The following is a 27,091-nucleotide window of genomic DNA, read 5'->3' as shown; positions in this document are numbered from 1 at the left end:
CTGCACCTCAAAGATCGCGCTCCCTGTAAATGAAGCACTCAAGGAACCAGCTGACACTTTCTGGCAAACTCCAGCTTCTTTATTACTTACCTGCAGAAAGGCCGAATGTAAATACTATGTTCCTGCTAAGGATGCTGACTTCCTATTTTCTCACCCACAACTGAACTCTCTCATCATGGATGCAGTCGCACAAAGGACAAAACAGCCACAATATCGGCCCACCTGCAAGATAAGGACCTTAAACGCAAGGTTTACGCGTCCTCCACTCTACAATTCAAGATTGCAAACTACTCTGCACTCCTCCTCAGTTAAGACTTTGATAACTATAATAAACTTTTTGAATTTAGCTCCTGCATTTCAGAGGATAGGAGAACGGACTTTAAATCAATTCTGAGCGAGAGCCAGTTGATTTCCAGAATGGCCCTACAAGCCTCTTTAGACACGGTGGACACTGCGGCCGTACTACTGCAACTGTTGTGGTTATGTGCAGATCTTCATGGCTTTCTGCATCTGGCATCCCTAAAGGTCTGCAGACCAAAGCGGAGAACCTCCCCTTTGATAAAGACAAACTGCTTTCTAAAAAAACGATGAACTACTTCACACTATGAAAGATTGTAGAGCAACACTGCGCACCCTGCATATTCACCCATCTCTTCGCAAGAGACGACAATACCAACCTTACCAAAGACCGCGCGCACAACAATATTATCGGCTTCAACCCAAACCATATGACATAAAGAGGAATCGCTCTAGACCCCCTAAGCGCAGACAAAATCAAGCTCAAGCAACCACCTCCCACCCATCGGGGAATAAACAACAATTTTGAAACGTTGATCGAGCGACCACTCCTTGATTCCACAGCCTACTTGCCCATTTGGCCACCGCCTCCAGAGTTTCCAACATGCCTGGCAGCGTATTACACAGGACCGCTGGGTCCTCAAAATAGTTCGGTCCGGTTACTCTATCCCATTCATATCCTATCCTCCTACCCTTCCCTGTCCCTCTTCAAGGACCCCTCTCACGAGCACCTACTTCGCGTAGAAGTGGTTCACCTTCTCCAGCTAGGCTCAGTGGAACCTGTGCTGACGCAACATGGAGGGAAAGTGTTCTACTCCCATTACTTCCTGACCCAGAAAAAGACCGGGGGATGGAGGCCTATACTAGATCTATGCCGACTGAACAAATTCGTGAGGATACAAAAATTCCAGATGGTCACACTGGGCACAATAATTCCTGCATTGTATCAAGGGGACTGGTTCACAGCCCTTGACCTACAGGATGCTTATTTTCATATAGCAATTCATCCAGCTCACAGACACTTCCTACGATTCGCAATCGTCACGACCATTTTCAATACAGAGTTCTTCCTTTTGGCCTCTCCACAGCACCAAGAGACTTTTCCAAAACTCTAGCCGGGGTCGTGGCTCACCTCCACAAACATGGGATCACGCTTTTCCCTTACCTGGACAATTGCCTCATCAAAGGCATCTCCTATGGCAAGGCACTTCAAGCTACTCGTTTCGCCATCTCCCTCTTTCACAGCCTAGGCCTTCAAATAAACATCCAAAAATCCACCCTGACATCTACACAACAGATCGAGTTCATCGGAGCTCATCTCGACTCAATCCAGAGCAGAGCCTCGCTCCCATATCACAGATTCCTTGCTATCCCGCAGCTCATATGCACAGTCTCTATTCGTCCCAGGACACAGGCAAGAATTTGTCTACAGCTCCTTGGTCATATGGCAGCCACCACCTTCATGGTCTAGTATGCCAGGCTACACATGAGATGACTTTAGGGCTAGCTCAATTCCAATTTCAAACCCAACAGACACACCTTAGGGATGCTGCTAACTCCTCCTCCCAATGTTCTAGCTTCCCTACATTGGTGGACAAGACCAGAAAACCTCTGCACGGGGGTTTCCTTCCAGCAACGATCCCCAACGCTCATGCTCACCATGGACGCTTCCCTAATCGGTTGAGGAGTGCATCTAGGGGGACACAAAGCACAAGGCTGGTGGTCCGCATCAGAGACGCACCTACACATAAATCTCTTAGAGCTCAGAGCAGTGAGGCGAGTATGCCTTTGCTTTCTTCCCCTCATAAAGAACAAATCTGTTTGGGTCTTAACAGAAAACATAGTATGTATGTACTACATCAACATACAAGGGGGAGCCTGTTCACATTCCCTTTTCATGGAAGCCATCCAAATGTGGAATTGGTGCATACAACATCAAATACAAATCATCGCTTCCTACCTACCAGGCTCCCACAGCACTACTGCCAACGCATTCAGCAGACACTTCTCAACAGACACGAAATGGGAACTGCATCCTGCAATACTTTTTAACATTTCTTCTCCCTCTGGGGCACCCTGTCAATAGACCTCTTTGCCACAACCCAGAATCGAAAATGTCAGCTGTTTTGCTCCAGAGCGGGACTCGGGACTGCATCCCTAGGAGACGCATTCCTCATCCCGTGGAACAACTCTCTCCTCTACACCTTCCCACCAAGCTTGGCCAAGACAGACGTGGTATCCTTACCTACTCCGCATTCATAAGTACATTTCATGGCAATCAATGCCTCGCCCTTACTCCCCTCAACAAGCATATTTATAAAGGACTATTCTCCCTCTTCATTGGCCCATGCAAGTCTGTAATGTGGGAGCACAAAGCCTGCCTAACTTCTGTTGCCCATGTGCATCCAGCTCCATCTGTGGTTGGTGCACTTTTCTGGCTGAGTATACCAGTTCAGCAGTCCATTAAAGGGGAAATGGCTCGCCTTTGGCTTCACAAAAATTGTGAAGAACACAGCAAGCCACAGTATGAGCATAGCATTGATGATACTGGAATCCAAACGGGTCTGTAGACACCGCCAGTGGGATTTCTATCTGCCAAATGCACATTCAACAACCATTCTAAAACTGCTCAGAGTGTAATTAAACCTTTTGCCAGGGCCTCTGATATCAGGGTACAGTTAAGCCAAGGTCAACAGGGGCATGTGGGGTCCCCCAGAATGACAGTAACTCCATTTATGACAATGTCATTTGGTGGGAATAGTGTCATAGCCCGTCCATGAATGTAGACTCCCAGTCAGCAGAAAACCCTGGCATCATGAATTTTTCCAGTGCAATTCATGTTGACATTCATAAATTGGCCACCGTGGTACACAGCTGCTTGCATAACAATGGAGAAGTACCCTTTGCAATTTATGTACTCGTGTTCTTTGCGGGGGGCAAAGTATGGGCACATGCAGCCCATCAGTGGCCTCAGCACAGCTTGAAAACACTGTTCTCTCAAAGCCAGCAGTTACTTCCAGAATATTTTTTATGCCCATCACTGTGGGGTATATCACATGCCTGATTGCCTCAGAAACCTCTGCCACCACTTTATCCACAGTTGACTTTCCAACCCCAAACTTGTTGGCAGCAGACATATAGTAGTCTGGGGTAGCCAGCTTCCAGATGCTTATAGCAAGTCGTTTATGGACCAGCCTGGCCACCCTCATGCCTGTGTCTATATGCTGGAAAATTGGGTCAAGTTGCTCACAAAGCTTCAGAAATGTAGCTTTCTTCATGCGAAAATATTGGACCTGTTGCTCGTCATCCTGGATCTACAAGACAATGAGATCCCAGCAGTTTGTGCTTGTGGCCCTGCTCCCAGAAGCATAAGTCTATGTAGGAGTTAGCAGCAGCTAGCTATACCAAGTGTCATGAGCATCATCAGCCAGTTCAAGTCTGCCATGTCTGTGTTCTCCTGCTCCATCATTAGCTCTGTCAGGTGCCTTCAGTGGGTCAGAAAATGCCTCAGAAATGTCCACCAGTATCTCATGGAACCTCTGCCTGTTTCCTGAAACAGGAGTAAAAGTGCATGTAAGAGAAATTCTTCAAATGGCGCCGCCTATATGTTGCTGGCTTTGGTCGCTGGGAGCATGCAGACCAAAATGAGAGATCTTGGTAAACAAATGCTTGGCAGGATGTGTTGGTAGGCTTCAAACTTCCTGTAACAGGCAGGGTGGACAGTCAAGTTTTCTTACACTGTGCCACAAAGAAAGGGCTAGAGCAATCACATTTCAGGAGAGTGCTAGGAAGTCTGGGATATGGTTGGTTAGACTCGGATCTGCATGCTGCAGTGCGGATACTAGAGTCCTGGTTTTGAGCCTAGGGTTGGCAATCAGTGTAGATACTCAAATCGTGGGTCCACGACTCAAGTCCCACTAACCCTTGACTTACATTGAAGTGTAGACATACCCTTGGATTCGACCATGGGGAGGTTGGTAAAATAATCTGTATAGAGTAGTGTTTTTCTTAGAAGTACAAAATGAAATGAGTTCTTTACTGGTTTGCATGCATGAAACATGGTAGCTAAATGTCTTGAAAAAAGTTTTAAAGCGCTTTTTTAGGGCTTATTTAAAAGCAGATTGTTAAAGTAGTATAACAGCTGGCTGGTAAACTTCAGCTACTTACTTTCAAAATTGAACTATTTAGTTTGGGATTTTGGTGTTCTAATTTGCAAGTCTAATATTTATAATTTTAGTTCTTTTCTATTCTTTCATACAAATGTACTTTCTTTTTATGGCATTCAAGGAGTCCCAGAGCGTACTGAATGCTCTTAGAAGTAACATTCCAGTGACCCAGGTGCCTCAGAGCCCACAGTGGGAAGATTCCAGAAAACAGCTAGCTCATGAATCATCAAGAAATGACGACAACTTGGGGTGAGTTTCTTTTTAATTTATAGCAAATAAAAATGAATAGAGGTAAATTGGCTTATATCACATCTTAGTTTTGATAAAATATGGTGTCTGTCTTTAAAGTTAGGGCTCTGCAAAACCCAGTAGTTTCATTTTATGTGGGCTTCATGGACCCGAACACGTCAGGGTTACTAAAAACCAAACAAAATTCCTTATGACTTGGAGAGATTTACAAAACCATTGATTTTTACTTCTTTCTTACCAAGATGACATTAAATGTTTGAGGGGGAAGTATCCTAGGGCAATGAATCCCCACTTCTGAGATTTCCTTAGCTATTGTGTGGTGCGTTCTGGGGTACCTTCAACCTCAGACTCTGGTAAGATAGTAGAGTGGCACCAGGGGTTCACTTTTGCTGAAAAGAGACAGGGAGGTGGGCCGTTTCCCTTAATTTCTTCTCTAAGGTAGCATGGGTCAGAGTGGCCATTTGGTGAGTGAGCTGGCTGCCACCTGAAGATCCTAAGAGGGAACCACTGACTGCCCCACAGACATTATTGAGGAGGTTATAGGTCTCATGCTGTTGAAACAGTCAGTTTCAACAATAATACGATTCATATAAGAACCTATATTGGCCTTTCTCCCAGACCTTCTCCACCTTCCATCCTTTGAATAGATTGAAAGCCAAGGCCTGTGGGTGGAGAGATTTCTGTGTCAGGTTGATTCCTCTTCCATATTCGAGAGAAGCCAGGGGAGGACTAAGGATCACATTGAAACAGAAAACCAGATCTGTTTTTGCCTAGTTTTGGTCCTCTGGTTTTAACTGTGATCATTGACCAGATCTTATATGCGTACAAACAGTGTTCATTTCTCATCTTTCCTTTTTATCCAATAAGAAATACAGCCAGGAATAGTGTTGTATTACAGCTTTCAGGGAGGTAACCCTTTATTAATACTAACTACTAAAATTTTAGATAATACTGTACTAGCAAACTAAAAAGAAAAGGAGTACTTGTGGCACCTTAGAGACTAACCAATTTATTTGAGCATAAGCTTTCGTGAGCTACAGCTCACTTCATCGGTTGGTTAGTCTCTAAGGTGCCACAAGTACTCCTTTTCTTTTTGCAAATACAGACTAACACGGCTGTTACTCTGAAACCTAACAAACTAAAGTCATTACAACTTTTTAATTTTCTGTTCAGCTACTAGAATACATGCTGGTAAGTACATAATTTCCCCCTCAATTTATACAGTTGCTGGCTGAAAATTGTTGAATATTGCTTATATTTTAGGGGACTGAATTTTTTAAAAATCATTTTTCCCAGTGGCTCAAGGTATGTCTTTCATCTCTCAATATGTTCAGACTTTCAGATCCATCTCAAAACACTCCACCAGATGTAGACTGGGATTCTCAGGTAGCTTCTCCTGTTTTCGGCGCATCTAACAACATGAAGAACAGCCTGACTTCAAGTCTTTCCCCTTCTGTTTTAGAAACAGGACAGAAGTCCAATGCCAAAAAAAAACCTTTCAACAGTACTTTCAATTCTAGATCTCATAAAGTTAGATCAAAATCTGAAGATGTTGCTCTTGTTGCACCACTTAATCTTGGGGCTGAAGTAAACTCTGTTATCAGCCAGGTCTCAGCCAGTAGGCAGATGGTTGTGAAAAGCGATGTTAATGAATCCATAACTTGTGTGGTCAACACTTGCTCAGGTAAAGATGAGATGATCAAGAATGACTTCCTCCTTGCACCTCACAAACAAGTGGCAGATAGATATGCTAAAAGAAAGAAAACAGAAGATGAGCTTGTGACTAGCTGTGAAAAAACATCTTTCAACAAAGAAAACTCTTCCCCTTTTCAAGCAGACTTTCAACCTGTTAATGGAGATCATATAATTGATAAGCCTCTGGACCTGTCTGATCGTTTTTCTGCTATTCACTGTCAAGAAAAAAGCTCAAGAAGTGATGAGATCTGTAAAAATAAACTAAGAGAGGTCACGCTGCATGATGTTTTTTCACAGCTGGTGAAGCCCATTCCAAAGGGTTCTTCATCCATCCAAAATAGCAACAATGGAAGCTATTTGTCAGGAAAAGAGTCACAAGAAGATCCCTATGTACAGGAGATGATTCTCCAGTCACATGGCAAAACATGTCCAGATGATAAACCTTTGATGCAAATAAAAGAAGAAATCTCTGCTTTCAAAATTCCATCATTGCCAAACACAGTGGAGACAGAACTACTTTTTGATGACATGAAGGTATGTTGCATCTCTGAGGGAAATGTGTATTTTACGTTTTTCCTTTCCAAATGTTGTGTTTAAAGTCTGGGAAATGTTATAATTGTAGTATGTTGTTAGGTTGCCGGTGGCCATGAACCAATTAGAAAGAAAACCAGGACAGGACATGGAGAATGTGAGCTGGCATCTGTGCTTCAACCAAACCCTTGTAGAATAACAAAAACTAAACCACTGCAAAATGAACAAGGTAACTTAAAATTTTTCTTTCTTCAGCCCATGCCTATAGTTGAATGTTCACATTTTTGTTCTTCTCCTCCTCCTCCTCCTCCTCCTATTGTTGTTGTTGTTGTTGTTGTTGTTCCCTTCCTCTAATCCTGCTCCTAACTTCATGCCCTTTGATATGCCACCTCTTATTCCTAGAATTACCTGTACATTAACTGACTCCATCCTCGTTTGTCTCAAATCACTTTTGAAAACATACCTGTTTCGTGAAGGTTTCATCAATAATGTCCCCTATCATTCTGTTTTCACCAGACAGTATTTGTTCATGGCTTTAGATTAAGGGCAGGAAAGAATTTTTTTTAATCTAGTTTACTTTACAGTATAATAAGTGCACATAGCACATTGCTGCAGTATATGAATAAGATGTTGAAACAAAATAAGTTTGTTTTACTGTACACCAACTTTCTCATATATAGATAGACATTTAAAATGAATGATAGCTGGCTTTAAGGCTGTCTGTATGTTTGTTTGCATTCACGTTATCCTTTCTAAGAAATTCCTGTTCTTTAGTTGTGGAGAGCATTACTACCAAATACCCCTATTTACAGGAATTATACTATATATTTTCAGTTTTCTAACTGGAATCTCTGACACTCCCTCTCTCTCTCTCTCGATGACTCTTCACTCAGCAGTATTCTTTTGGAGCCAACTCTGAAACAGAAGAACTCAGACCACCAACTTAGCTATTTGTTTAGTAGTATCTTTACTTTTTTTGTCATTATCAGTATTGAATAGATAGGATGAGCTGACAGACCACGTGAAACTTTTTATTGTAATATTATCCTTATTTAAGATCATGATTTTTATACATACTATACAAAAGAGAGTGCATCATTACAGTAACAGTGTATACAGTGAATATACAGAAAAATCTAAAGAATTATTTTAAAATTCTTTATATCCGAACTAAATTAGATCAGATTAGTGTACTTACTCTGCACTATTTCAACCTTGTTATGAGAAAAAGCAAGCCTAAAAGAATAATGAATAGCTAAAAAGGAAATACACCTAAGATTGGCATTAGATGTCAGTAGTTTGATTCTGATTTCTCTTTTCTCTCTTGCTTCCTGTATCCCCACCTCTAAGATAAACCATCCTTAGAAAATATGCAGTGGAGTATAGATCCAGGAGCAGACCTTTCCCAGTACAAAATGGATATTACGGTTATTGGCACCAAGGTAAGCAGAAATTTGAGTCACACCCTCATGTCCCATAAAATAAATAATAAATTTAACTTTTTTAAAAAGAGTAAATTAGGCTAATTTTGATATTAGGCTGCACATATAAATCATGGTTTAGAAAAAATGCCAAGAGTAGACTTAAACATTACAAATACATTTTACTTATTTTTAAAACAAAACTTTGCAAAGCAGATCCTCAACTTATCTCCCAAAGCTCTCCATTATCCATTACAAAGTTAGTACCACGTTCTTCTGAGTGCTTTTCCAGTAGCTGTGGAAAAGGAAACGGTCATTACTAAAATATTTTGTAAAAAAATTAAAGAATGTTCTTAATTATGCAATTTATCTTTTGTAAGTGTTCACTGTGAATTCTATATTGTAAATAGTTGGAGACTTACAAGACTTGACTGTATTAACTTTATTTGGATTGCTGACACTTAGTCCGTAAGGAAGCATGTCCTTGTTGAGTGTTTTCCTGAATGGTAATTGTTTTGTCCTTCTTGCTTGTCTTAAAAGATTAATTTGTTTGCAAATGTATTGATCATGTAATTGCAGGTGTTGTTTCCATGAGATTCCGTGAAATTCTGTGGCCTGCGTTGTGCAGGAGGTCAGACTAGATGATCATAATGGTCCCTTCTGACCTAAATATCTATGCATCTATGAGATTTGACAGTTTGATGAATTGCTTTATACATCCATAAATACATTTTCCTTTCATAGAACTTTACAGAAGGAACCTGTAGAATGTGATCTCAGTGATTAGTGATGTTCGCCAGATTACCCCGGTTTCAAATCCAGTTGTATAACCTGGCATTAGCAACAAGTTTCTGTATCTCTGCCATGCAGATGTTACTTTCCAAAGACAACTGTGGAAAAACTTATCAGTAGATTCTTAGCTCCAGTAGTGGGGAACTTGTTAAATTTCTTTGGGAGACTTGTCTGAATTGTCTCTGTAAAGCAGGGATTTTCAAATTGGGGGTCGGGACCCCTCAGGAGGTCGCGAGGTGTCAGCCTCCACCCCAAAACCCGCTTTGCATCCAGCATTTATAATGGTGTTAAATATATAAAAAAGTGTTTTTAATTTATAAGGGGGAGGGGGGGTCACACTCAGAGGCGTGCTATGTGAATGGGGTCACCAGTACAAAAGTTTGAGAACCACTGCAGTGTAAAGAAACTTCAGGTACCTGATATGAGACTGAAATATGTCAATTCGTTATAACTTTTAAGTGTGATTACCATTATTATACTTCATTTATTCAGGAAGGCTCTCAATCAAGAGTAGGAGGAGAGACTGACATGGACTACACATATGTTAGTGAAAGCATGCTATTAAAAATGAAAACCCAAGAGCAGAAAGGAGAAAGCAGTCCAAGTATGTATTTTTCTCCTCTTCACAAATTGATTGAAAATTGGTTGATGATACAGTATAGTTTGGTTTGTAGCATTACGGTAGCATTGATGTAACGACTACAAGTTTATCATGATGGTTTAATCCATTTCCTGTTGAAGTCAATAGAAAACTTTATATTGAGGTCAAAGACTTGGATAGGGTTCATAGTTTATGGCTAAGATTGTGCTTCCTTTCTACACTTCTATAAACAAATTAAATATACCTCATATAGTACTTGTCTAACCTGAAATAAAATATGTTATGTTAAATATTTAAGTACTGTCATGACACAAAAAATACCCCATTATTGACCCTATCAAACTTACTTTATCTGTAGAAAGATCTCATTTTTAATATGCTAAATATATACAATTATAATGTGTGCGTGTGTGATTTTATAAAGATATATATAAAAATTATTTCATGTCAAATTGATTTATATATGACTATATTTAAAATATCTAAGTCAGATGGAGGTCTGTTATCATTCACCAGTAAAGAATAACGATATTTGTGTTTGGATAACTCCACAATAGCAGCTATCAACAAAATATCTTCATTCATGCAGTGCTACTGTTGAGGATTTATTATTGTGAAATCACTTTTTCGTCTAAAGGAAAGGAGGACTTGTGGCACCTTAGAGACTAACCAATTTATTTGAGCATGAGCTTTCGTGAGCTACAGCTCACTTCATCGGATGCATGCTGTGGAAATCGCACAAGACATTTTATACACAGACACCATGAAACAATGCCTCCTCCCACCCCACTCTCCTGCTGGTAATAGCTTATCTAAAGTGATCATCAAGTTGGGCCATTTCCAGCACAAATCCAGGTTTTCTCACCCTCCGCCCTCCCACAAACAAACTCACTCTCTTGCTGGTAATAGCCCATCCAAAGTGACCACTGTGACGATAATCAAGGTGGGCCATTTCCTGCAGAAATCCATGTTCTCTCACCCCCTCATCCCCCTCCAAAAACCACACACACAAACTCACTCTCCTGCTGGTAATAGCCTATCCAAAGTGACCACTCTCCCTACAACCTGCATGAAAATCAAAGTGGGCCATTTCCAGCACAAATCCAGGTTTTCTCACCCCCCCCCCCCCCCCCACACACACACACAAACTCACTCTCCTGCTGGCAATAGCTCATCCAAACTGACCACTCTCCCCACACTGTGCATGGCAATCAAGGTGGGCCACTTCCAGCATAAATCCAAGTTTAACCAGAACGTCTGGGGGGGGTGGAAAAAACAAGGGGAAATAGGCTACCTTGCATAATGACTTAGCCACTCCCAGTCTCTATTTAAGCCTAAATTAATAGTATCCAATTTGCAAATGAATTCCAATTCAGCAGTTTCTCGCTGGACTCTGGATTGAAGTTTTTTTGTTGTAAGATAGCGATGAAGTGAGCTGTAGCTCACGAAAGCTCATGCTCAAATAAATTGGTTAGTCTCTAAGGTGCCACAAGTCCTCCTTTTCTTTTTGCGAATACAGACTAACACGGCTGTTACTCTGAAACTTTTTCGTCTATACACTTATATCAATCAAGGTATCTTTCTGAGGTAGGAAAGCAGAATCCATATTAAAAGATGAAGAACAAGGCACACAAAAATTAAGTGAGTTGACTAAGCTGCTGTAGCAAGATAGTGACAGAGCTGGAAGTACAGTATAACCCTGTTCTTTTGACTAATATTCCACCAAAAATATGTTTTGTTGAAAGACTGATTTAGATGTTCATTCTGACCTTTTTTACAGAGGGAGAAAGAAAAATGAATGATAGCTTAGCAGAAATGTTTGATCGGACATCATATGAAGAATATAAATCTTGTCTAGAAGAGGATAGTTCTTCAGCATGTGGTGAAAAAGAAAATCCTCTTGAGGAAGAGGAGGAAAATGAGGAAGTGTTATCAGCAAGCAAACTAATGAGTAAGTAGTACACTTGTTTTTCCTTTAATTATATTATTAATAATTTGGTCAAACTAAACAAGAACCTGTCTTCTTAACAGGGACACAATCCCACTAGAAAAAGAAATATACCAAATAAGTGATTATTTTGTTTATCAGAAACTCAAAGGAATTCATTCACTATTCCAGGATTTTAAGAGAATAGAGAGCTATTTAAAAGCTACTGCATTAAGTGACTCATTTAGCATTCATACAGAAGCAGGGAAGCATCGCAGAAGTTAACACAGGGGCTGTACAGTTGGATGTCTGTTCTAGGAATCACTGATTCTTGGTGTTAGTGGGTTGATTTGGTTGCAGTTACTAACTCAATTTAATGTGGGGGGGGCGATAATTCTTTTTTCAAGGAGCTCTTTCTAGGACTATTTGAATACTTTGCATCCTAGCAACATCTCTCTTCTTTGTGCTCTTTTCCCCAATCTTCCTCATTCCACTTTACATCTCCTACTATTATCTCTTTACTTTTCACTTACACACTATTTTAATCCTCTTGCTCACCCATTCCATGCTTCTCATACTGCAAGTATATTGTATCTGTTGCCTCAAAGCAGATTATGTATTTCATGAAGCTTGATCTCAGTGCTGTCATTCAGCACATGAGAGGACAAATAGATAATTGTGAAATATTAAAATTGAAAAATCTACAGGTGGTTTTGGTTCAGTTCCATAATGGTTGACTAAAATAGTTTTATGCAATTTATGCAGTATATCTCGCTCAATCATTTTATGGTCATTCTGTCTAGGCAATTCAGTAACAGACTTATGGCATGTTTTTATTTATTTACAGAGCATGAGAATAAACAAGATAAAACCAAGCAGAAAGCTTTTGTGGAGCCATATTTTAAAAGTGATGAAAGGTAATGCAACATTTTTTATTAATGTAGGAAGATTAGGTTTTCCCCTCTGAAGAGACCTTATCCTTTCATAAAATAAAACTGCTAAATCATTCCATACAAAGAAGCTGAAGGTGTACAACTGGAAAAATCTCTGTATGAATTCTGGTGGTTATTACAAAGAAAGAAGATGAATCGGAAAGAGAAACTACAGAACATTGGAAGAGAAGAATCCTTGTCACTTTTTAATAGAGACAGAAATGTTACTCTTTTTCTAAAAGCATGCTTCTATAATCTGTGATGTTTTTCCAAACACATATTAGCTCAAGTTATGTATTGCCATGTTTATTATGGTAGTGCCTAAGGGCAAGCTGAGAATGGGGCCCTATTATGCTAGGCACTATATAAATGTATAGAGTAGTAGATGATTCCTTCCCCAGAATGTTCACAATCTAAATGGACAAGAGAGACACAGGGTTGGGGAAGGGATATAACATACAAGGAGACTAAACAATTTGATGGTAGCAGACATCAAGTATGTTCCATGACTGGCAGTGGGGGAGTGGTACTTAGGAATGGATCAGCTAAATGGAAAGAAGAAAAAAGGGAAGGAGAGAAAGGGGGACAGGGCAGGGGAGAAGGTAAGGAGGGGCAGGTATGGAGTGAAGCTGAGGTGAAGAGACTGGAGAGTGTGAAGAGTTTGAGTAAACAGGCTACCTGCCCAAGGAAGAGAGTCCGAGAACTTCCTACAGTTCTGAGTGGAATGTCCAAAGCTGAAAAAAGTCCCTGCTTTGGCTGGTCCTGTTGATACTTGCTGGAGTCGCTGACTAGCTCCTGTATGCAATTCTCCTCCAAGGCCAAAAAACATACTGATTTCTTATAAGTGAGGGTTTTTTCAGTGTGTCAATATTTTATTTATTTATTTATTTTAAATCAAGCTTTTTGAAATTCCTTTGGACGTTAAATAAGGAATGTTCAACAGACCACTGTATAGCTTAGTGCCTTTCTCCATTCATCTCCTGTTTTCATAATAACCTGTTCGTCTTCATTTCATAATACCATTAAGCATGCAGTTTATTGTCTGGCTCACACATCTATTCTATACCCAGCCTGTTTTCACTTTACAGAGGAAAGAGACTGACATTGTGTCTTGCTAAAAAGAAAATGCAAAGTTGAAAAATCCCATACAGTTGGCTCAAACAGAGGTAGAAACATAATGGCACTCGTGAAGCATTTACTAAAAAAACTGAAACCTTAAGTTGGGCAGGCGATGAGTTAGTACAATTCAAGGTTTTTAAGTAGAGATGAGATGTTCAGCAGTTCCTCTTTCACATAGGGGCATAGATACGTGTAAGACAACTTACTTTAAAAAACCACTGCAACTTCTTTTGGCTACAAATTATTCCTTTGTGTTCAGATGTGAAAGATAGCTTTTTATATGGCAGTTGTCAGGAAGCTGAAGTTTGTTCAAATAATCTGTTAGATTGTCCCAGTGAAATCCTATTATTTCCTTGCTGCTGTCTGCTTCATTGGGTTAATGAACACCTTAACTTCCCAAGGAAATACATTATCAAGTGAAAACCTAGGCTATGTCTGCACTGCGCTACACTGCAGACTGTGTAGGTGAATCACAGCGTGCACCAGAATGTTGCACTCTAACTGCCCCATGTGGATGCTGCTGGCATGAACTAAAAGGTGCCTGCGTTGCGTTAGCATAGTCCTGTTTGAAAGAGTTGAATGGGAACAGTTAGAGTGCAACATTGTGGTGCATTCTGCAATTAACAAATCCTGTAGTCTGCACTGCAGTCGTGTAGACATGCTTCTAGTGACTCTTTCCTTTTGCTTTTCAGAAAAAATACGGTGTTAGGTTTTCCTCATATTGAGGTTGTTCGGAAGAGAGAAGAGAGAAGAAAATTGCTGGGCCATACCTGTAAGGAATGTGAAATAGTAAGTAAAACTCTAAGTTTTGGTCAGTCTTGCATTCTTTTAACTTGCTTGGTACCAGAGACCTGAAATGCTTCTGAAATTGAAAACATAGACGCATGAGTACTGGTAAATCAAGTGGCAAAGAAGTCAGTTGTACTAAAGCTGTTGGCCACGGTAGAGAGCCATAATAAAAATTAGGTACTGTAATAATGAAAAATAATTAGATAAAACAACATTTTGGAATGATAGCATTGGCATTTACTTACTTATCTTTCCTGTATCTGCTCAAAGGAGTAGTCATTGCAAATCGTCATGTCAATGAGGCCTCAGTTAACAAAAATAAATCAACTAGCCCAGGGGTTCTCAAACTGGGGGGAGGTTGCGAGCTATCAGTCTCCACCCCCAAACTCTGCTTCACTTCCATCATTTAATAGTGTTAAATATAAAAAAGGTGTTTTTAATTTCTGTGGTGGGGGTCACACACTCAGGCTTGCTGTGTGAAAGGGGCCACCAATACAAAAGTCTGAGAACCACTGAATGGTTGATCCACCAGTATCTTAGCAAGAGTGTGATAGCACTACTTCTGCTAAAGCTCAGAGATCCAGAATTGGGTCCAAGATAGAATTGTAATGTTAAGGTGCACTTCATGGTATATTCTTCATGTTTTTTTTCTTTCTGAATTTATATACAGGAACAAGTATTCAAACAAAATTGCACATGCGTGTATATGTACAAATGCGTACAAAATTTGCCTGTCAAAATTGCAGATACCTTTATAAACCAGATTGAAAATTTAGCCCTCTGCAACTGCTTGTTATTTTGAAAATAACATATGATTTGTCAGTACCAACTATTATAGTATAGTTTTGCACATTGACTGTCAGAGCAGCAGTCTGACTCTTAGTGATATCTGGTTCATATCTGCAGTGCCCAAAACTTATACGTGTAATGTTGTATAACTCACCAATTCTTAGACTAAGCAACAAGTGTAATATAAAGTATAATGTAAGGCAGTGGTCCCCAAACTGTGGGGCGTGCCCCCCCATGGGGGCACAGAGGAATATTCAGGGGATCGTGCGGCAGGGCCAGGCCAGCCCCCAAGGGAGGAACAGTGAGGAACACTACACTTCCAGCCCGACTCTGCCCCAAAACTGTCTCTGCCCCCAACCCTGTTCAGCCCCCAGTTCTGCTCTGCCTCAGTCCCACTTTGCACCCTGATCTGCCCCCAGCCCAGTTCTGCCCTCATTCCCTCTCCACCTCAGCTCTGCTGCTAGCCCCAGCTCCTCTGCTAGCCCCAGTTCCACCCCCAGCTCTGTCTTCAGCCCAGGCTCTGCTGCTGAGGAAGCCTTGGCTGTGCACTAATGGAAGGGTGGGGCATTGACAGATTCCGGTAATGGTAAGGGAGGATGCAACTGGAAAAGTTTGCAGACCACTGGTGTAAGGGGTAGAGAAAAAAGTTGTAAAGACATTTTTACATTTTTTTTTTTCTCCCTTTAAAGTAAATGAAATGCTTTCAGACACATATATGTGTTACCCTTATTTTATGTATATAATACACTGTGCTTCATTTGGTCATTAATATACTTTTCAATCTGCTGGAGATATTGAGCTACAATCTCATACTTCACAACATGTCTGAGGTGTGGATTAATGAGCTAATAAGAGTTCTCATTGAGTTTTATTGCTTAATTTCCACTCTTATTTAGAACCAATATTTTTCTTAACATCCATTCTGTCCAACAGATAGCTAAATTTCTCCAACTGAGTAATGTGGCTTATTAGAATGTTCTTGAACAAAACAAGTTCATGAAAAATCCCTTTGATAAAACCTTCACTAAAATGAGGTTTTAATGCAAATAGTTTTATTTACAGCTGACTGTAAAAATAAATTCTCTGTTCCAAAATATGTGAAATCTAGAGGGTTTGAATGAAAACAGAGCATTTTAAAAAAAAGCAGCTCTACTGTTTCTTGTGCCAAGAGCCATGCATTAACAATTTTAATTTCCTGTCTCTGCATGCTACAGGACTTTTCCTCCCAACGAACCCAATTCTCGTTATATTTTGGCAAGTAACATCGTGGAAACATTTGTAGACTTATTTCATAATGTACAAGAGTTAGAATTCTGTTTTTATTCTAATTATTTTTGAGGAAAGGTTTTTTGTTTTTTTGTTTTTGTTTTTGTTTTTTTAGTATAAACCATCCAAGATTGTACGGAATGGTTGGCAAGAACATTGCACTAAAATGACTGGATTTGAAAAAATTCTTAACTGAAGCTACCACTTGGTTAATTGTCTGCATACTTTGGTCCATTCAGAGCTCCAAAGGAGAATCAGTATTGAAAACATAGTCCTCATTAGATAAGAAGCCATTTCCATATCCGTTTCTGGCACCTAACACTACAATATATGTTAACATCAGATTTTGGCTCTCTCATCTTTACTCAATATGTAGATATCTGTAAGAGCTACTCTAAAAGGACTGCTCCCAAACAGAATTTTTGCAAGTTAGTGGTAACTCCCTATTATATTTTTCCTTGATGATACTGCATTCTTGGTCATGATGACTTTATACACAATTTTTAATGAAAATACATATTTTGTGTTTGAAATGGCATCCTTAATAGGACCCTGACTGCTTGTTTATACTTTTTTTTTTTTTTTTTTCTATCCTTTAGCTACCCTGTCACTTTAGAAGCATCTGTCAATGTTTTCTTCTGCTGTCTGGCAAATATTCACCCCTGTCACCGGTGTTCTAATGGAGCTAAAATTTAAAAGCCTTACTTTCTGGTTCTTGCAAAATGATGACAATTCAGTTTGTTACTGTTGATTTTTGTTTTTTAATTTCCCCAGAAAATAGTACTATAGCTTTTAAATTGTTTTAATCCCGGTTCACTCCATTCCCCAGCAGTTCAGACAATTTAGTAGTTTAGGCCTAAAATTTGTTTTACAACAAGCCTGATAGAGGGGAAAATATGAGGTTTTTAATATACTGTTCTAAAATTCCTAATAAACTGTTTTAGGACCATTTAGGATTTAGACCTATTTCTAATTATCCTTAAGTAATATTTAGCTATAATTAATCTGATTGACTGATGTGGATTTTCTTTTTGAACAGACATTGTACAATATCTCTTGTTAATTTAGTTGGTCTGCTTTTAAAAAAAAAAAAAAAAAAAGGTTTTCTGATATGTTTTCTAACACTGATCACTGAAAGCTGACTACAAAATAACCATTACCTGTTTGCTGTTCTGCTTTTCATCAGCCTATCTATAATCTCAAACACATACTGCTAAAATTCTTTTGTGGATTTGTGTGGTGGGGAAGAAATTCTAATCTATCTTTCTGAGCATAGTACTGTAGTTTCAAAGTACATCAACATGTTCTCCAAGTGGAAATGAGGCAATGTCTAATTTATGTACAGTTATACCAGTTAACAAAACCAGTTTTATAGCACATATAAGACATCTTGGCTGGATGTAAAGGAGAGGGGCAAACATTTTTGCATCAGTAGAGCGAATAAGACACAGGTAGATTCCTGATGTTTAAGTGCTTAGGATTTCTCTCTTGGCAGACTTTGTACCAAAACCTCTGTTCAAAGCAAAAAGTAATTTTAAATTAATCACATCTGCAGATCTAGCTCTTCTGTCTAACCAGCAAACCAGGATTCTTGCAGGATAGAAAGGGGAAACTCTGACAGTCTTGGTACAGCCCATTAAAGGACATTCAATCTCTTTAAGACCTCTTGCTTCCTTGATGACCCAGAAAGCCCGCTTGCCACCAGATGATGAGGATCATGTACTAACAGTGATATTTAGAAAAAATTTTGTTCTTCTGTCAAATCAATGCTGGATAACACCAACTCAGCCGTTTATATCTTTTATATCTTTAATATAAAGTGCCTCAGGCAGGCCTGCACTTACCCCATGCTACAGAAACAGTACAATCGAATTAATCCTCTCTTCATATTACTGTGTGTCATCTCTCATTAATAGCTCTCTCTGTGTGCTGTGGTTATTTTGCTGTCCACACCACCACCATTGCTGACATCCTTTCTTTTTTGGTTTTTGACTGTTTTATGTTTCCCCACCAAATATTGAGAGAATTAGTTTGCTACTATTCTTTAGCATTCCCAGTATGCAGGCCTTGTGTGGCATCTTACTAGCACTAGATGGAGATGGGAAACAAAACAAAACTTTGGGGCACCCCATGAATAAAAGCAATCCTGTACTGGATGAGCATTCCATTTCTTTCATGTCTCTTACTCCAGATTACTTTCTGCCTGACTGGACTAAGGTAAGGTGACCAGACAGCAAATGTGAAAAATTGGGACAGGGTGGGGGGTAATAGGAGCCTATATAAGAAAAAGACCCAAAAATCCAGACTGTCCCTATAAAATCAGGACATCTGGTCATCCTAGACTAAGCTTTTAACTTGTTTTGTGTCTTCTGGTCATACCATTGTAGTATTTTGCCATGATTACTTTAACTCTTTTGATGAGCTCCAACTTTAAAAGTTTGAATAGCACAAGATTGTTGGATTGCTAATTGAATTAAATCATTAATTCAAGCTTTGGAAAGACAGTGCTGGATACATAAATACTGCAGTACGTTATGATGTCTAAATTGCAGACTGGAATTAGCAGGAGCTTTTGGCCAGAAGCCTGGTCTATAATACTAGAAGGAGGATGAAAATTATTCCCTTTCATGATACACATTGGAGCCACTCTAATAAATGACTGAACCATGTAAATCAGACACTTTTTAAAAAAGTTATATATAACTATTGTATTAATTGGGGTGTACTGAAATATATTGTGTTCTTTTTGAAGTCCGTGTCATTGCACTAGTGTCAGTGAAGGCAGAATCTGGTTCAATGTATGTAGGGCAGATTTTCACCCTGATCTAATTCTTTTGAATTGTTCGGCCAGCACAAACAGAATAGAGACTCACCATAATTCTCCTGCATGGGATTCTCCCTGTGAGTGGGGAGTTTCCAGCTGGCATAGAACTAGCTGCTGTGTCTCTCTCCCTGTAGCCCGTAGCACAGTTGCTGGGGAGGGGAGCAGAGGAAACCAGATCAGTGTACTCCAGCTAGTTCATCAGGGATCATAGTCAGTTGGCATAGGTTACACCAGCTTCTTAGCTGCTCTAACTTTTGCCATGTGTTGCATAGTAAATCAGGGACCCCTACAGCTTTCTCCCTTCTCCGTTGAAACAACCATGAGCAAGATACAGCAGAGAATCTGGCCCCAGGGACTGTGTGTTTCATTTATACCTGAAAACTCAATTATTTTAAACTGAATATTGCTACTTTTATTGGTTAATTTTGATTCTTCTATTGGTCTCTGTATGTATTCCAATCTGTTTTAAGCCCCAATTCTGCAGACTTATGTACAGGCTTAATTTTACATATGAGACCAGTCAATAGGACTATTTACATGAGTAGTTACATATGTGTGAGAGTTTTGTATTGTTTGTTTTTGTTTCATATTACAATGTATAAAACTAACACAGTTGCCTGTTTAGGGTGCATTTCTAAAGTTATAGTAATGAAGATGAAATACGTAATAAGTCAAGTTTAACAAACTAACACTTAAGGTCAGGGACATGCAAATCTAAATCTGTAGTTTTGGCCAGACTCACCAATGTGTATGTATTTAAGCACAATAATCAGTAGTGATAGTGTGATACAAGTAACGTAATTGCCTCTTATATATCATTGTTCATTTTTATGACCTATTACATATTTTCCAATTTCTGTTTTTAGTATTATGCAGATATTCCAGAAGGGGAGAGAGAAAAGAAGTTGGCTGCTTGTTCAAGACATCGATTCCGCTACATTCCTCCTAGTACACCAGAAAACTTCTGGGAGGTTGGATTTCCTTCCACTCAAACTTGTGTGGAAAGAGGTGAGTATATAAAATCGTTGTGTTGGAAAGTTTGTATGTTTTTGTTTTTAAATTTAACGCTGAGAAAACTGAAGTATTAAAAGCACTAAGATGCTCGTTTCATAATGAAAGATTCCCTACACAGCTCTGTCAAATTCCATTTGACCACCAGCTGCTAAAGTCCTGAGTAAACGTTGCTATTTGTTCAATGGCTTCTGGGATATTGGGAAGGGGGAATGTAAAGAGAATTCCTAAGAACTGGGATAGAGTGGGAGGATATGGGAAGAATTCCCACAGAACTAAATTAAAACCATATTTATTTCTAACCTAGAGCTAGACTTGAACTGAATTTTCCGAGTTGAAAATCTGGTTCATTGTGTTACTTAAGGCCTCAAATAAGATGAATTGATAGGTCTTCATAGCTCTGTTAGGTACCACCGTGAATGGGGATGTATGATAAAATGGCTGCATTGTCAACAGTTATCTGTGGTTGCCCTCTGAACATTGTGGTTTGTTCTTTCTTATGCATATATCCTGGTTTATTGAAAAAAGACAAACTGCTCTTAAGACTTTTCTTTACACAAAAGAGTATTCTTTCTTTGTATAAATAGCTTTAAAGAAGCCATTGTAGGCTGGCACAATAATGAGTTACTAACACATGGATCTACTGTTTGGTTTAAAAATGTGTGGATTTTTTTAATTATGCTGTTCTAGAGTAATGGGGCTTCAAAATATTTCATGTTTCAAATGCCTTTCTAGCAAACTCTAGCCTTAAAACCAGATTTTGCAGGCAGCTTGCCTTTAGAATGGATCCAACTACTTAGATATTTTGAGTGGAAAACAATGAAGTAGTTGAAAGACTTGTTTGACAAGATGTTCATGTGCTAGAGTTTTCACTTTGATTATACCAAACAATCCCACCATTCCCTTAAATGGCATAATGGCTTTAAACCATGTACATTTTGTAAGGGGTTGCATCTATATCTTCAAAGGGACTGAAATTCTGAATTAAGAGCCCCATGCATTTCTGAACTCTTTATTATCTAATTACAACAGTACATATACATTCTAAATGTTAATAAATTGTAACTAATTGTAGAGGTATGCAGAGCTATCTGTTCTCCAAGGTTTTAAGGTGGATTGCAGGAAAACTTGGCCAGGGATAATTGCTTGAATCCCCATCTTTTCCAAGTAGAAAGTTAGCCAACATATATTATGCATACTGCATGTCACATGAATATGTATTACACATTATATTATGTATGAACATTGGGTAGTTTATACTAAGCTATACCAATGTCAATTGTATTAGGCTTTTCCCAGAGTTCTGTTCACTCATGCAAAAGTATATCCCATAACACTTTACAACAGCACAACTCTGCTCCTTGGCACAGGCAAATACAAAACCTGTCAGAGACAAGATGTATGAATAGTATGTTCTGATACAGTTAGTAGGCCTTGGAGGTACCTCCTGGTGCCTGGAATGTGGTATCCAACACAAAGATAAGGAAGGTAGAGGACAATACAGAAAAACGAGATGAAAAAAACGGTACAGACTAGCGGGTTGAATCTTGGATGATGTACAGAGAGCCTTTAACTTGTAAACAACTGTAGTATAAATATAGGTAGTCGAAAATGCATACTTTTGAAGCAGACCTTCTGTGTAAGGTGAATGCTGCAAGACTGATTGTCAGTATGTATGTCTCCTTTTCATACTGTAGTACTCTGTCTTTGACTAATTAACTGACTAAGCTTTGCTTGAATATTTTCAACATCAAACAACAAGTGTAATTAAGTGACTGGCTTTACCTAGTCAAAAAGTGCTGTGGGATCTTCAGCCCGTTATCAGAAGAGATGGAGTTTTGATAAATGTTCCTTCTAATTTTTTACATCCATGTGCGGAATGAATTTTCTTATATGCACTACTATGGAGGTGATGTGTGGTGGGGGTGGGGCCGAGGGGTTCGGAGTGTGGGAGGGGGCTCAGGGCTGGGGAAGAGGGTTGGGGTGCAGGGGGGGTGAGGGCTCCAGCGGGGGGTGCAGGCTCTGGGGTGGGGCCAGGGGTGAGGGTTTTGGGGTGCAGGCTGCCCCAGGGCTGTGGTGAGGAAAGAGGACTTCTCATCCCCCCCCCCCCCACCACCACCACCACCACCGCAGCCCCCTCTCGCTGCAGCAGCTTGGGGCCAGGGGAGCGGTGGCATCTCTCTCCCGGCCGCAGCAGCTCCAAGGCTGGGGCCGGGGGACAGGCACCTCTCCCTGCCTGCACAGCCCTTGATAGCCTCCTGCACAGCCGCGCAGCTTAGAGGGAATTTAGGTTTTGATGCGTAAGGTCTTACGCAATAAACTGTCAAACAATGAACAGCAGTGCTAATTAAGCTACTTTAAAAGGATAAAGGGCTAAGTCCATATATAATGTGATATTTGCAATTGTTGTTCAAAAACAGAATGCCCTTATTTAAATGGCTAGTCCTTGGCAATCCCTTGAAGTGATTTTGTATATTTTAATTTGTGGGTCACACAAAGTATTTGACCAGCTGCAAAGAAGTAATCTACCAATAAACTTGATTTTAATAAGTTTAGTACTTGTGAACAGAGCAAAGTTGACAAATATGAAGGCTGAAGTCCTATACTTACCCACAAAAATAAAGCAGAGACTGCAGCCTTTTTTAGAGGCCTGTGTTCTGTTAAGAATGATACGTTGTGTCCAGAGAAGTTGTATTGCATGCATTTGATAAATTAGAATGTGGCGAATATGTCTTGTGTTAAATAACTCAGATTTTGCAGTATTTCTATACATCTTACAGAAATAACTTATTAAAATAAAATATAAAAGCTTCTATTAGGGAGGACAGTGAAATGTGTAATGAGTTGCAAAATAGTTGAACATTTGACAGCCTGATTTCTCAGTAGACCTTCAGTATATTCAGTCTGTATTAGCTATTAGGAAACTACTGTAAATCAATATAACTAAATGTGTAATTTTTTAGTGGATAATGTTTTACATTGGCTGAGGGCATTCTAAATGATCCCTGGCAGGGTCAGACTAGTTTCCAAAAATGAAAAAAAATACTTTAAACAAAAAGCGTTGTGGTAGGCAAAATTCAGTGGTCTGTTAAATGAATATTACTTTTGCTTTTATACTGTACCATCTCTTAACCAGATTGTTTTGAAATCTTTACCCTGATTTTATTTTTATTCTTTTAAGGCTATATTAAAGAGGATCTTGCGCCCTGTCACCGTCCAAAAAGAAGGCAGCCTTACAATGTGATGTTTTCTCCAAAAGGCAAAGAACAGAAGACATAAATGATGGGGAAACAAAGCACATAAATATGGGGAAAGTCTTTCCTGTCATTAGATATTTATAGTTAATATAAACTTGAAATAAAAATACTGTGGATTTTTCCAAAATGATAAATCATTTCATTAGATATGTAAATCATTTCCCTCTTAGAAAGTTCATTTGAAAATCTGAAGTATGTATCAGGAAACACTACTATTTAATGTATGTTTGTTTCATTTTGTGTTAATATGTTTTGTCTTAATTTTGCACCTTTAAGACAGTAGGTCTGCTCCTGTTTCCTCCCATTGAAGTCAATGGCTAAATGCCCATTGGACCATATCCAAACCTGAAGTAAGGTGGGTGTGACTTCTTTGAACTCAGTGGAGTTCTACCTGCTCATTCTAAGTCTAAATGTTGCTTATAAATTTCAGTGGGAGCAGGACTGGACCTGGTGGGGTGCTTCCATTTTGCACTGGATAACTTAAAGGATTTATCACCTTCCCTCTTTTGTAATAATTGTGATATATCTAATTGCAATAAACAAAGTAGTATTTATTAATGATTTCAACACCTCAAAACTTTCTCCAGCAGAGATCCCCATTCATAATTTCTTGTCCCACTGGTACATAACAAAATGGTTCTTACTTCTCCACAATTTCAGTGGTTTAAGTTGGAATTTTAAAATTTTTTGCTCCAGCTTATCATATATGGCTCTTTTTTTATTATTATTTTAATTCAGTGTCATCTGTATACCTTTCCTTCATAGTACCCAAAGTTACTGTGTCTCACATATCACTAGGGATGTCTGAATTGAGGGCAGAGGGTCAATACCATTTGGAATGTATTGTGCCCAGACTCCTCCTGAAGATCTTCAACACTATCCACTAGGCTGAGTGGCCTCTTAAGACATGTAGTCTAATGTAGTCTTGTAAATTTCTATGTTGCACAACAAAGTGCACACGTTGATGCCTCACCATATAGTCCAGCTGTCTCAGTACTACACTAAATTAAAAGGTGGAATGTAGTATTGTGAAACGTTAAGATGACAGAGATGCAATATTTAAACCTCAGTGGAATGTGTGTACAATGCCAAAGTGAGAGTTTAAAAATACCTCCTATAAACAGCACTATAAGGGAATATTCCTTCCACTCAAAAAGACTTTTATCCAACTTGTGTGAATAACAAAGGCAAAAGAATATAAAGCCAATGGTATTTTTTACACAATTACTAAAACAGCTTTTTTTTATGACCACTAATCACAACCATCTATCAATTTAAAAGCTATTTTGCATGTGTTGTGACGTCCCAGGCATAACACTTATTTCCATTTTACAGAAGAAAGTTAATACCTACCTCAGAGCAGTGTTGTGAAGATATTTTTTTTAATGCTTTCAGATCTTTGCATCAGAAGCTGTAAGTGTAGAGTATGTTTCTAATTAGTTTCAGAAGGGATCTTGGATGGTTAGGGACAACATTATTAGACACCCATTGTAGTAGGCACTATCATAGAATCATAGAATATCAGGGTTGGAAGAGACCTCAGGAGGTCATCTAGTCCAACCCCCAGCTCAAAGCAGGACCAATCCCCAACTAAATCATCCCAGCCAGGGCTTTGTCAAGCCTGACCTTAAAAACTTCTAAGGAAGGAGATTCCACCACCTCCTTAGGTAACACATTCCAGTGATTAACCACCCTCCTAGTGAAAAAGTTTTTCCTAATACACAACCTAAACCTCCCCCACTGCAACTTGAGACCATTACTCCTTGTTCTGTCATCTGCTACCACTGAGAACAGTCTAGAGCCATCCTCTTTGGAACCCCCCTTTCAGGTAGTTGAAAGCAGCTATCAAATCCCCCCTCATTCTTCTCTTCCGCAGACTAAACAATCCCAGTTCCCTCAGTCTCTCCTCATAAATCATGTGTTCCAGTCCCCTAATCATTTTTGTTGCCCTCCGCTGGACTCTCTCCAATTTTTCCACATCCTTCTTGTGATGTGGGGCCCAAAACTGGACACAGTACTCTAGATGAGGCCTCACCAATGTCGAATAGAGGGGAATGATCGCACCCCTCGATCTGCTGGCAATGCCCCTACTTATACATCCCAAAATGCCATTGGCCTTCTTGGCAACAAGGGCACACTGACTCATATCCAATTTCTCGGCCACTGTAACCCCTACGTCCTTTTCTGCAGAACTGCTGCCGAGCCATTCGGACCCTAGTCTGTAGCGGTGCATGGGATTCTTCCGTCCTAAGTGCAGAACTCTGCACTTGTCCTTGTTGAACCTCATCAGATTTCTTTTGGCCCAATCCTCTAATTTGTCTAGGTCCCTCTGTATCCTATCCCTACCCTCCAGCGTATCTACCTCTCCTCCCAGTTTAGTGTCATCTGCAAACTTGCTGAGTGTCATCTGCAAACTTGCAATCCACACCATCCTCCAGATCATTTATGAAGATATTGAACAAAACCGGCCCCAGGACCGACCCTTGGGGCACTCCACTTGATACCGGCTGCCAACTAGACATGGAGCCATTGATCACTACCTGTTGAGCCCGACAATCTAGCCAACTTTCTATCCACCTTATAGTCCATTCATCCAGCCCATACTTCTTTAACTTGATGGCAAGAATACTGTGGGAGACCGTGTCAAAAGCTTTGCTAAAGTCAAGGAACTACACGTCCACTGCTTTCCCCTCATCCACAGAGCCAGTTATCTCATCATAATGTAGTACTTCAGTGTTTATTAAATTAGGTTCTTAATTTTAGGGTATCTTCTTTACAGCCAAATTAGTCCTCTAATGACAATCACCTCCACACACATTAGTTGAGATGTCAAACACATTAATGGTTTAAAATGAATTTGATTAAGGAAGTAGGGATTGGCAACACTTGAACTTGTAAACAAATACTTGTTTTCCTAAGGATGCTATTAGCAACAAAGACTGAGGGAAGAGAATAACCGAAAATGTCAAGTATAGATGCCACTCAGAAACAATAGCTCATTTAGGACTTGATCCTGTAGTCTTAACCCAATATTGAAAGTTTTGCCTGGCTACTAAAGAGTTTGGCTTCTCCCTTCCATGCATCCAGTTAGCTTGTACTTCTGCAGGACATCTTTTGTCCACCATTCTGTACTGATTCTTGTATTAAAAAGTAACCGGATGTCTGTGGATTAACTAGAAAACTGGAAAAAGTGTGAAGAGGTGCGTGCTTTATTTTCTACTTCAACCTTCATGCATAGAAATAATATGGTTTTAAAAAAGAGTGTAGCAGGAAAGGGCTTAACTCCCACTGACCCTGTCCCCACCCAGAACTATTTCTCATTTCTATGTCTTTTTAGATGTGAGAAGGTTCGCGTCTGCTAGTACTACGTCCATCAAATGTTCACAGTGCCAACGAGAGGCCTCAGATAGTTCTCTTGCTAGGGC

At 39.6% G+C, this 27,091-nt stretch overlaps 1 protein-coding gene across 9 annotated transcripts in view; it reads left to right on the top strand.

The window, feature by feature from the left end:
* The window catches only part of RBBP8 (RB binding protein 8, endonuclease), a 76,355-nt gene extending 52,128 nt beyond the window's left edge, over positions 1 to 24,227 (top strand). For 7 of the 9 annotated variants that reach the window (XM_043539756.1, XM_043539753.1, XM_037892754.2 and 4 more), the window contains 10 exons: positions 4,585 to 4,712; positions 6,047 to 6,941; positions 7,041 to 7,167; positions 8,289 to 8,380; positions 9,644 to 9,755; positions 11,533 to 11,703; positions 12,527 to 12,596; positions 14,423 to 14,519; positions 20,265 to 20,406; positions 23,591 to 24,227. In XM_043539756.1, coding sequence (XP_043395691.1) covers positions 4,585 to 4,712; positions 6,047 to 6,941; positions 7,041 to 7,167; positions 8,289 to 8,380; positions 9,644 to 9,755; positions 11,533 to 11,703; positions 12,527 to 12,596; positions 14,423 to 14,519; positions 20,265 to 20,406; positions 23,591 to 23,688 — 1,932 coding nt within the window. In that variant the 3' untranslated portion in view covers positions 23,689 to 24,227. The remainder of the gene's footprint in view (positions 1 to 4,584; positions 4,713 to 6,046; positions 6,942 to 7,040; positions 7,168 to 8,288; positions 8,381 to 9,643; positions 9,756 to 11,532; positions 11,704 to 12,526; positions 12,597 to 14,422; positions 14,520 to 20,264; positions 20,407 to 23,590) is intronic. The other 2 variants (XM_043539755.1, XM_043539754.1) reach the window with 1 other exon arrangement.
* Positions 24,228 to 27,091: the final 2,864 nt, after the last annotated feature.

The sequence above is a fragment of the Chelonia mydas genome, chromosome 2 (assembly GCF_015237465.2).
Source record: "Chelonia mydas isolate rCheMyd1 chromosome 2, rCheMyd1.pri.v2, whole genome shotgun sequence".
NCBI classification, from domain to species: Eukaryota; Metazoa; Chordata; order Testudines; family Cheloniidae; genus Chelonia; species Chelonia mydas.
Note: the sequence above shows the minus strand (reverse complement) of the source record. Positions and strands in the feature narration are given on the sequence as shown.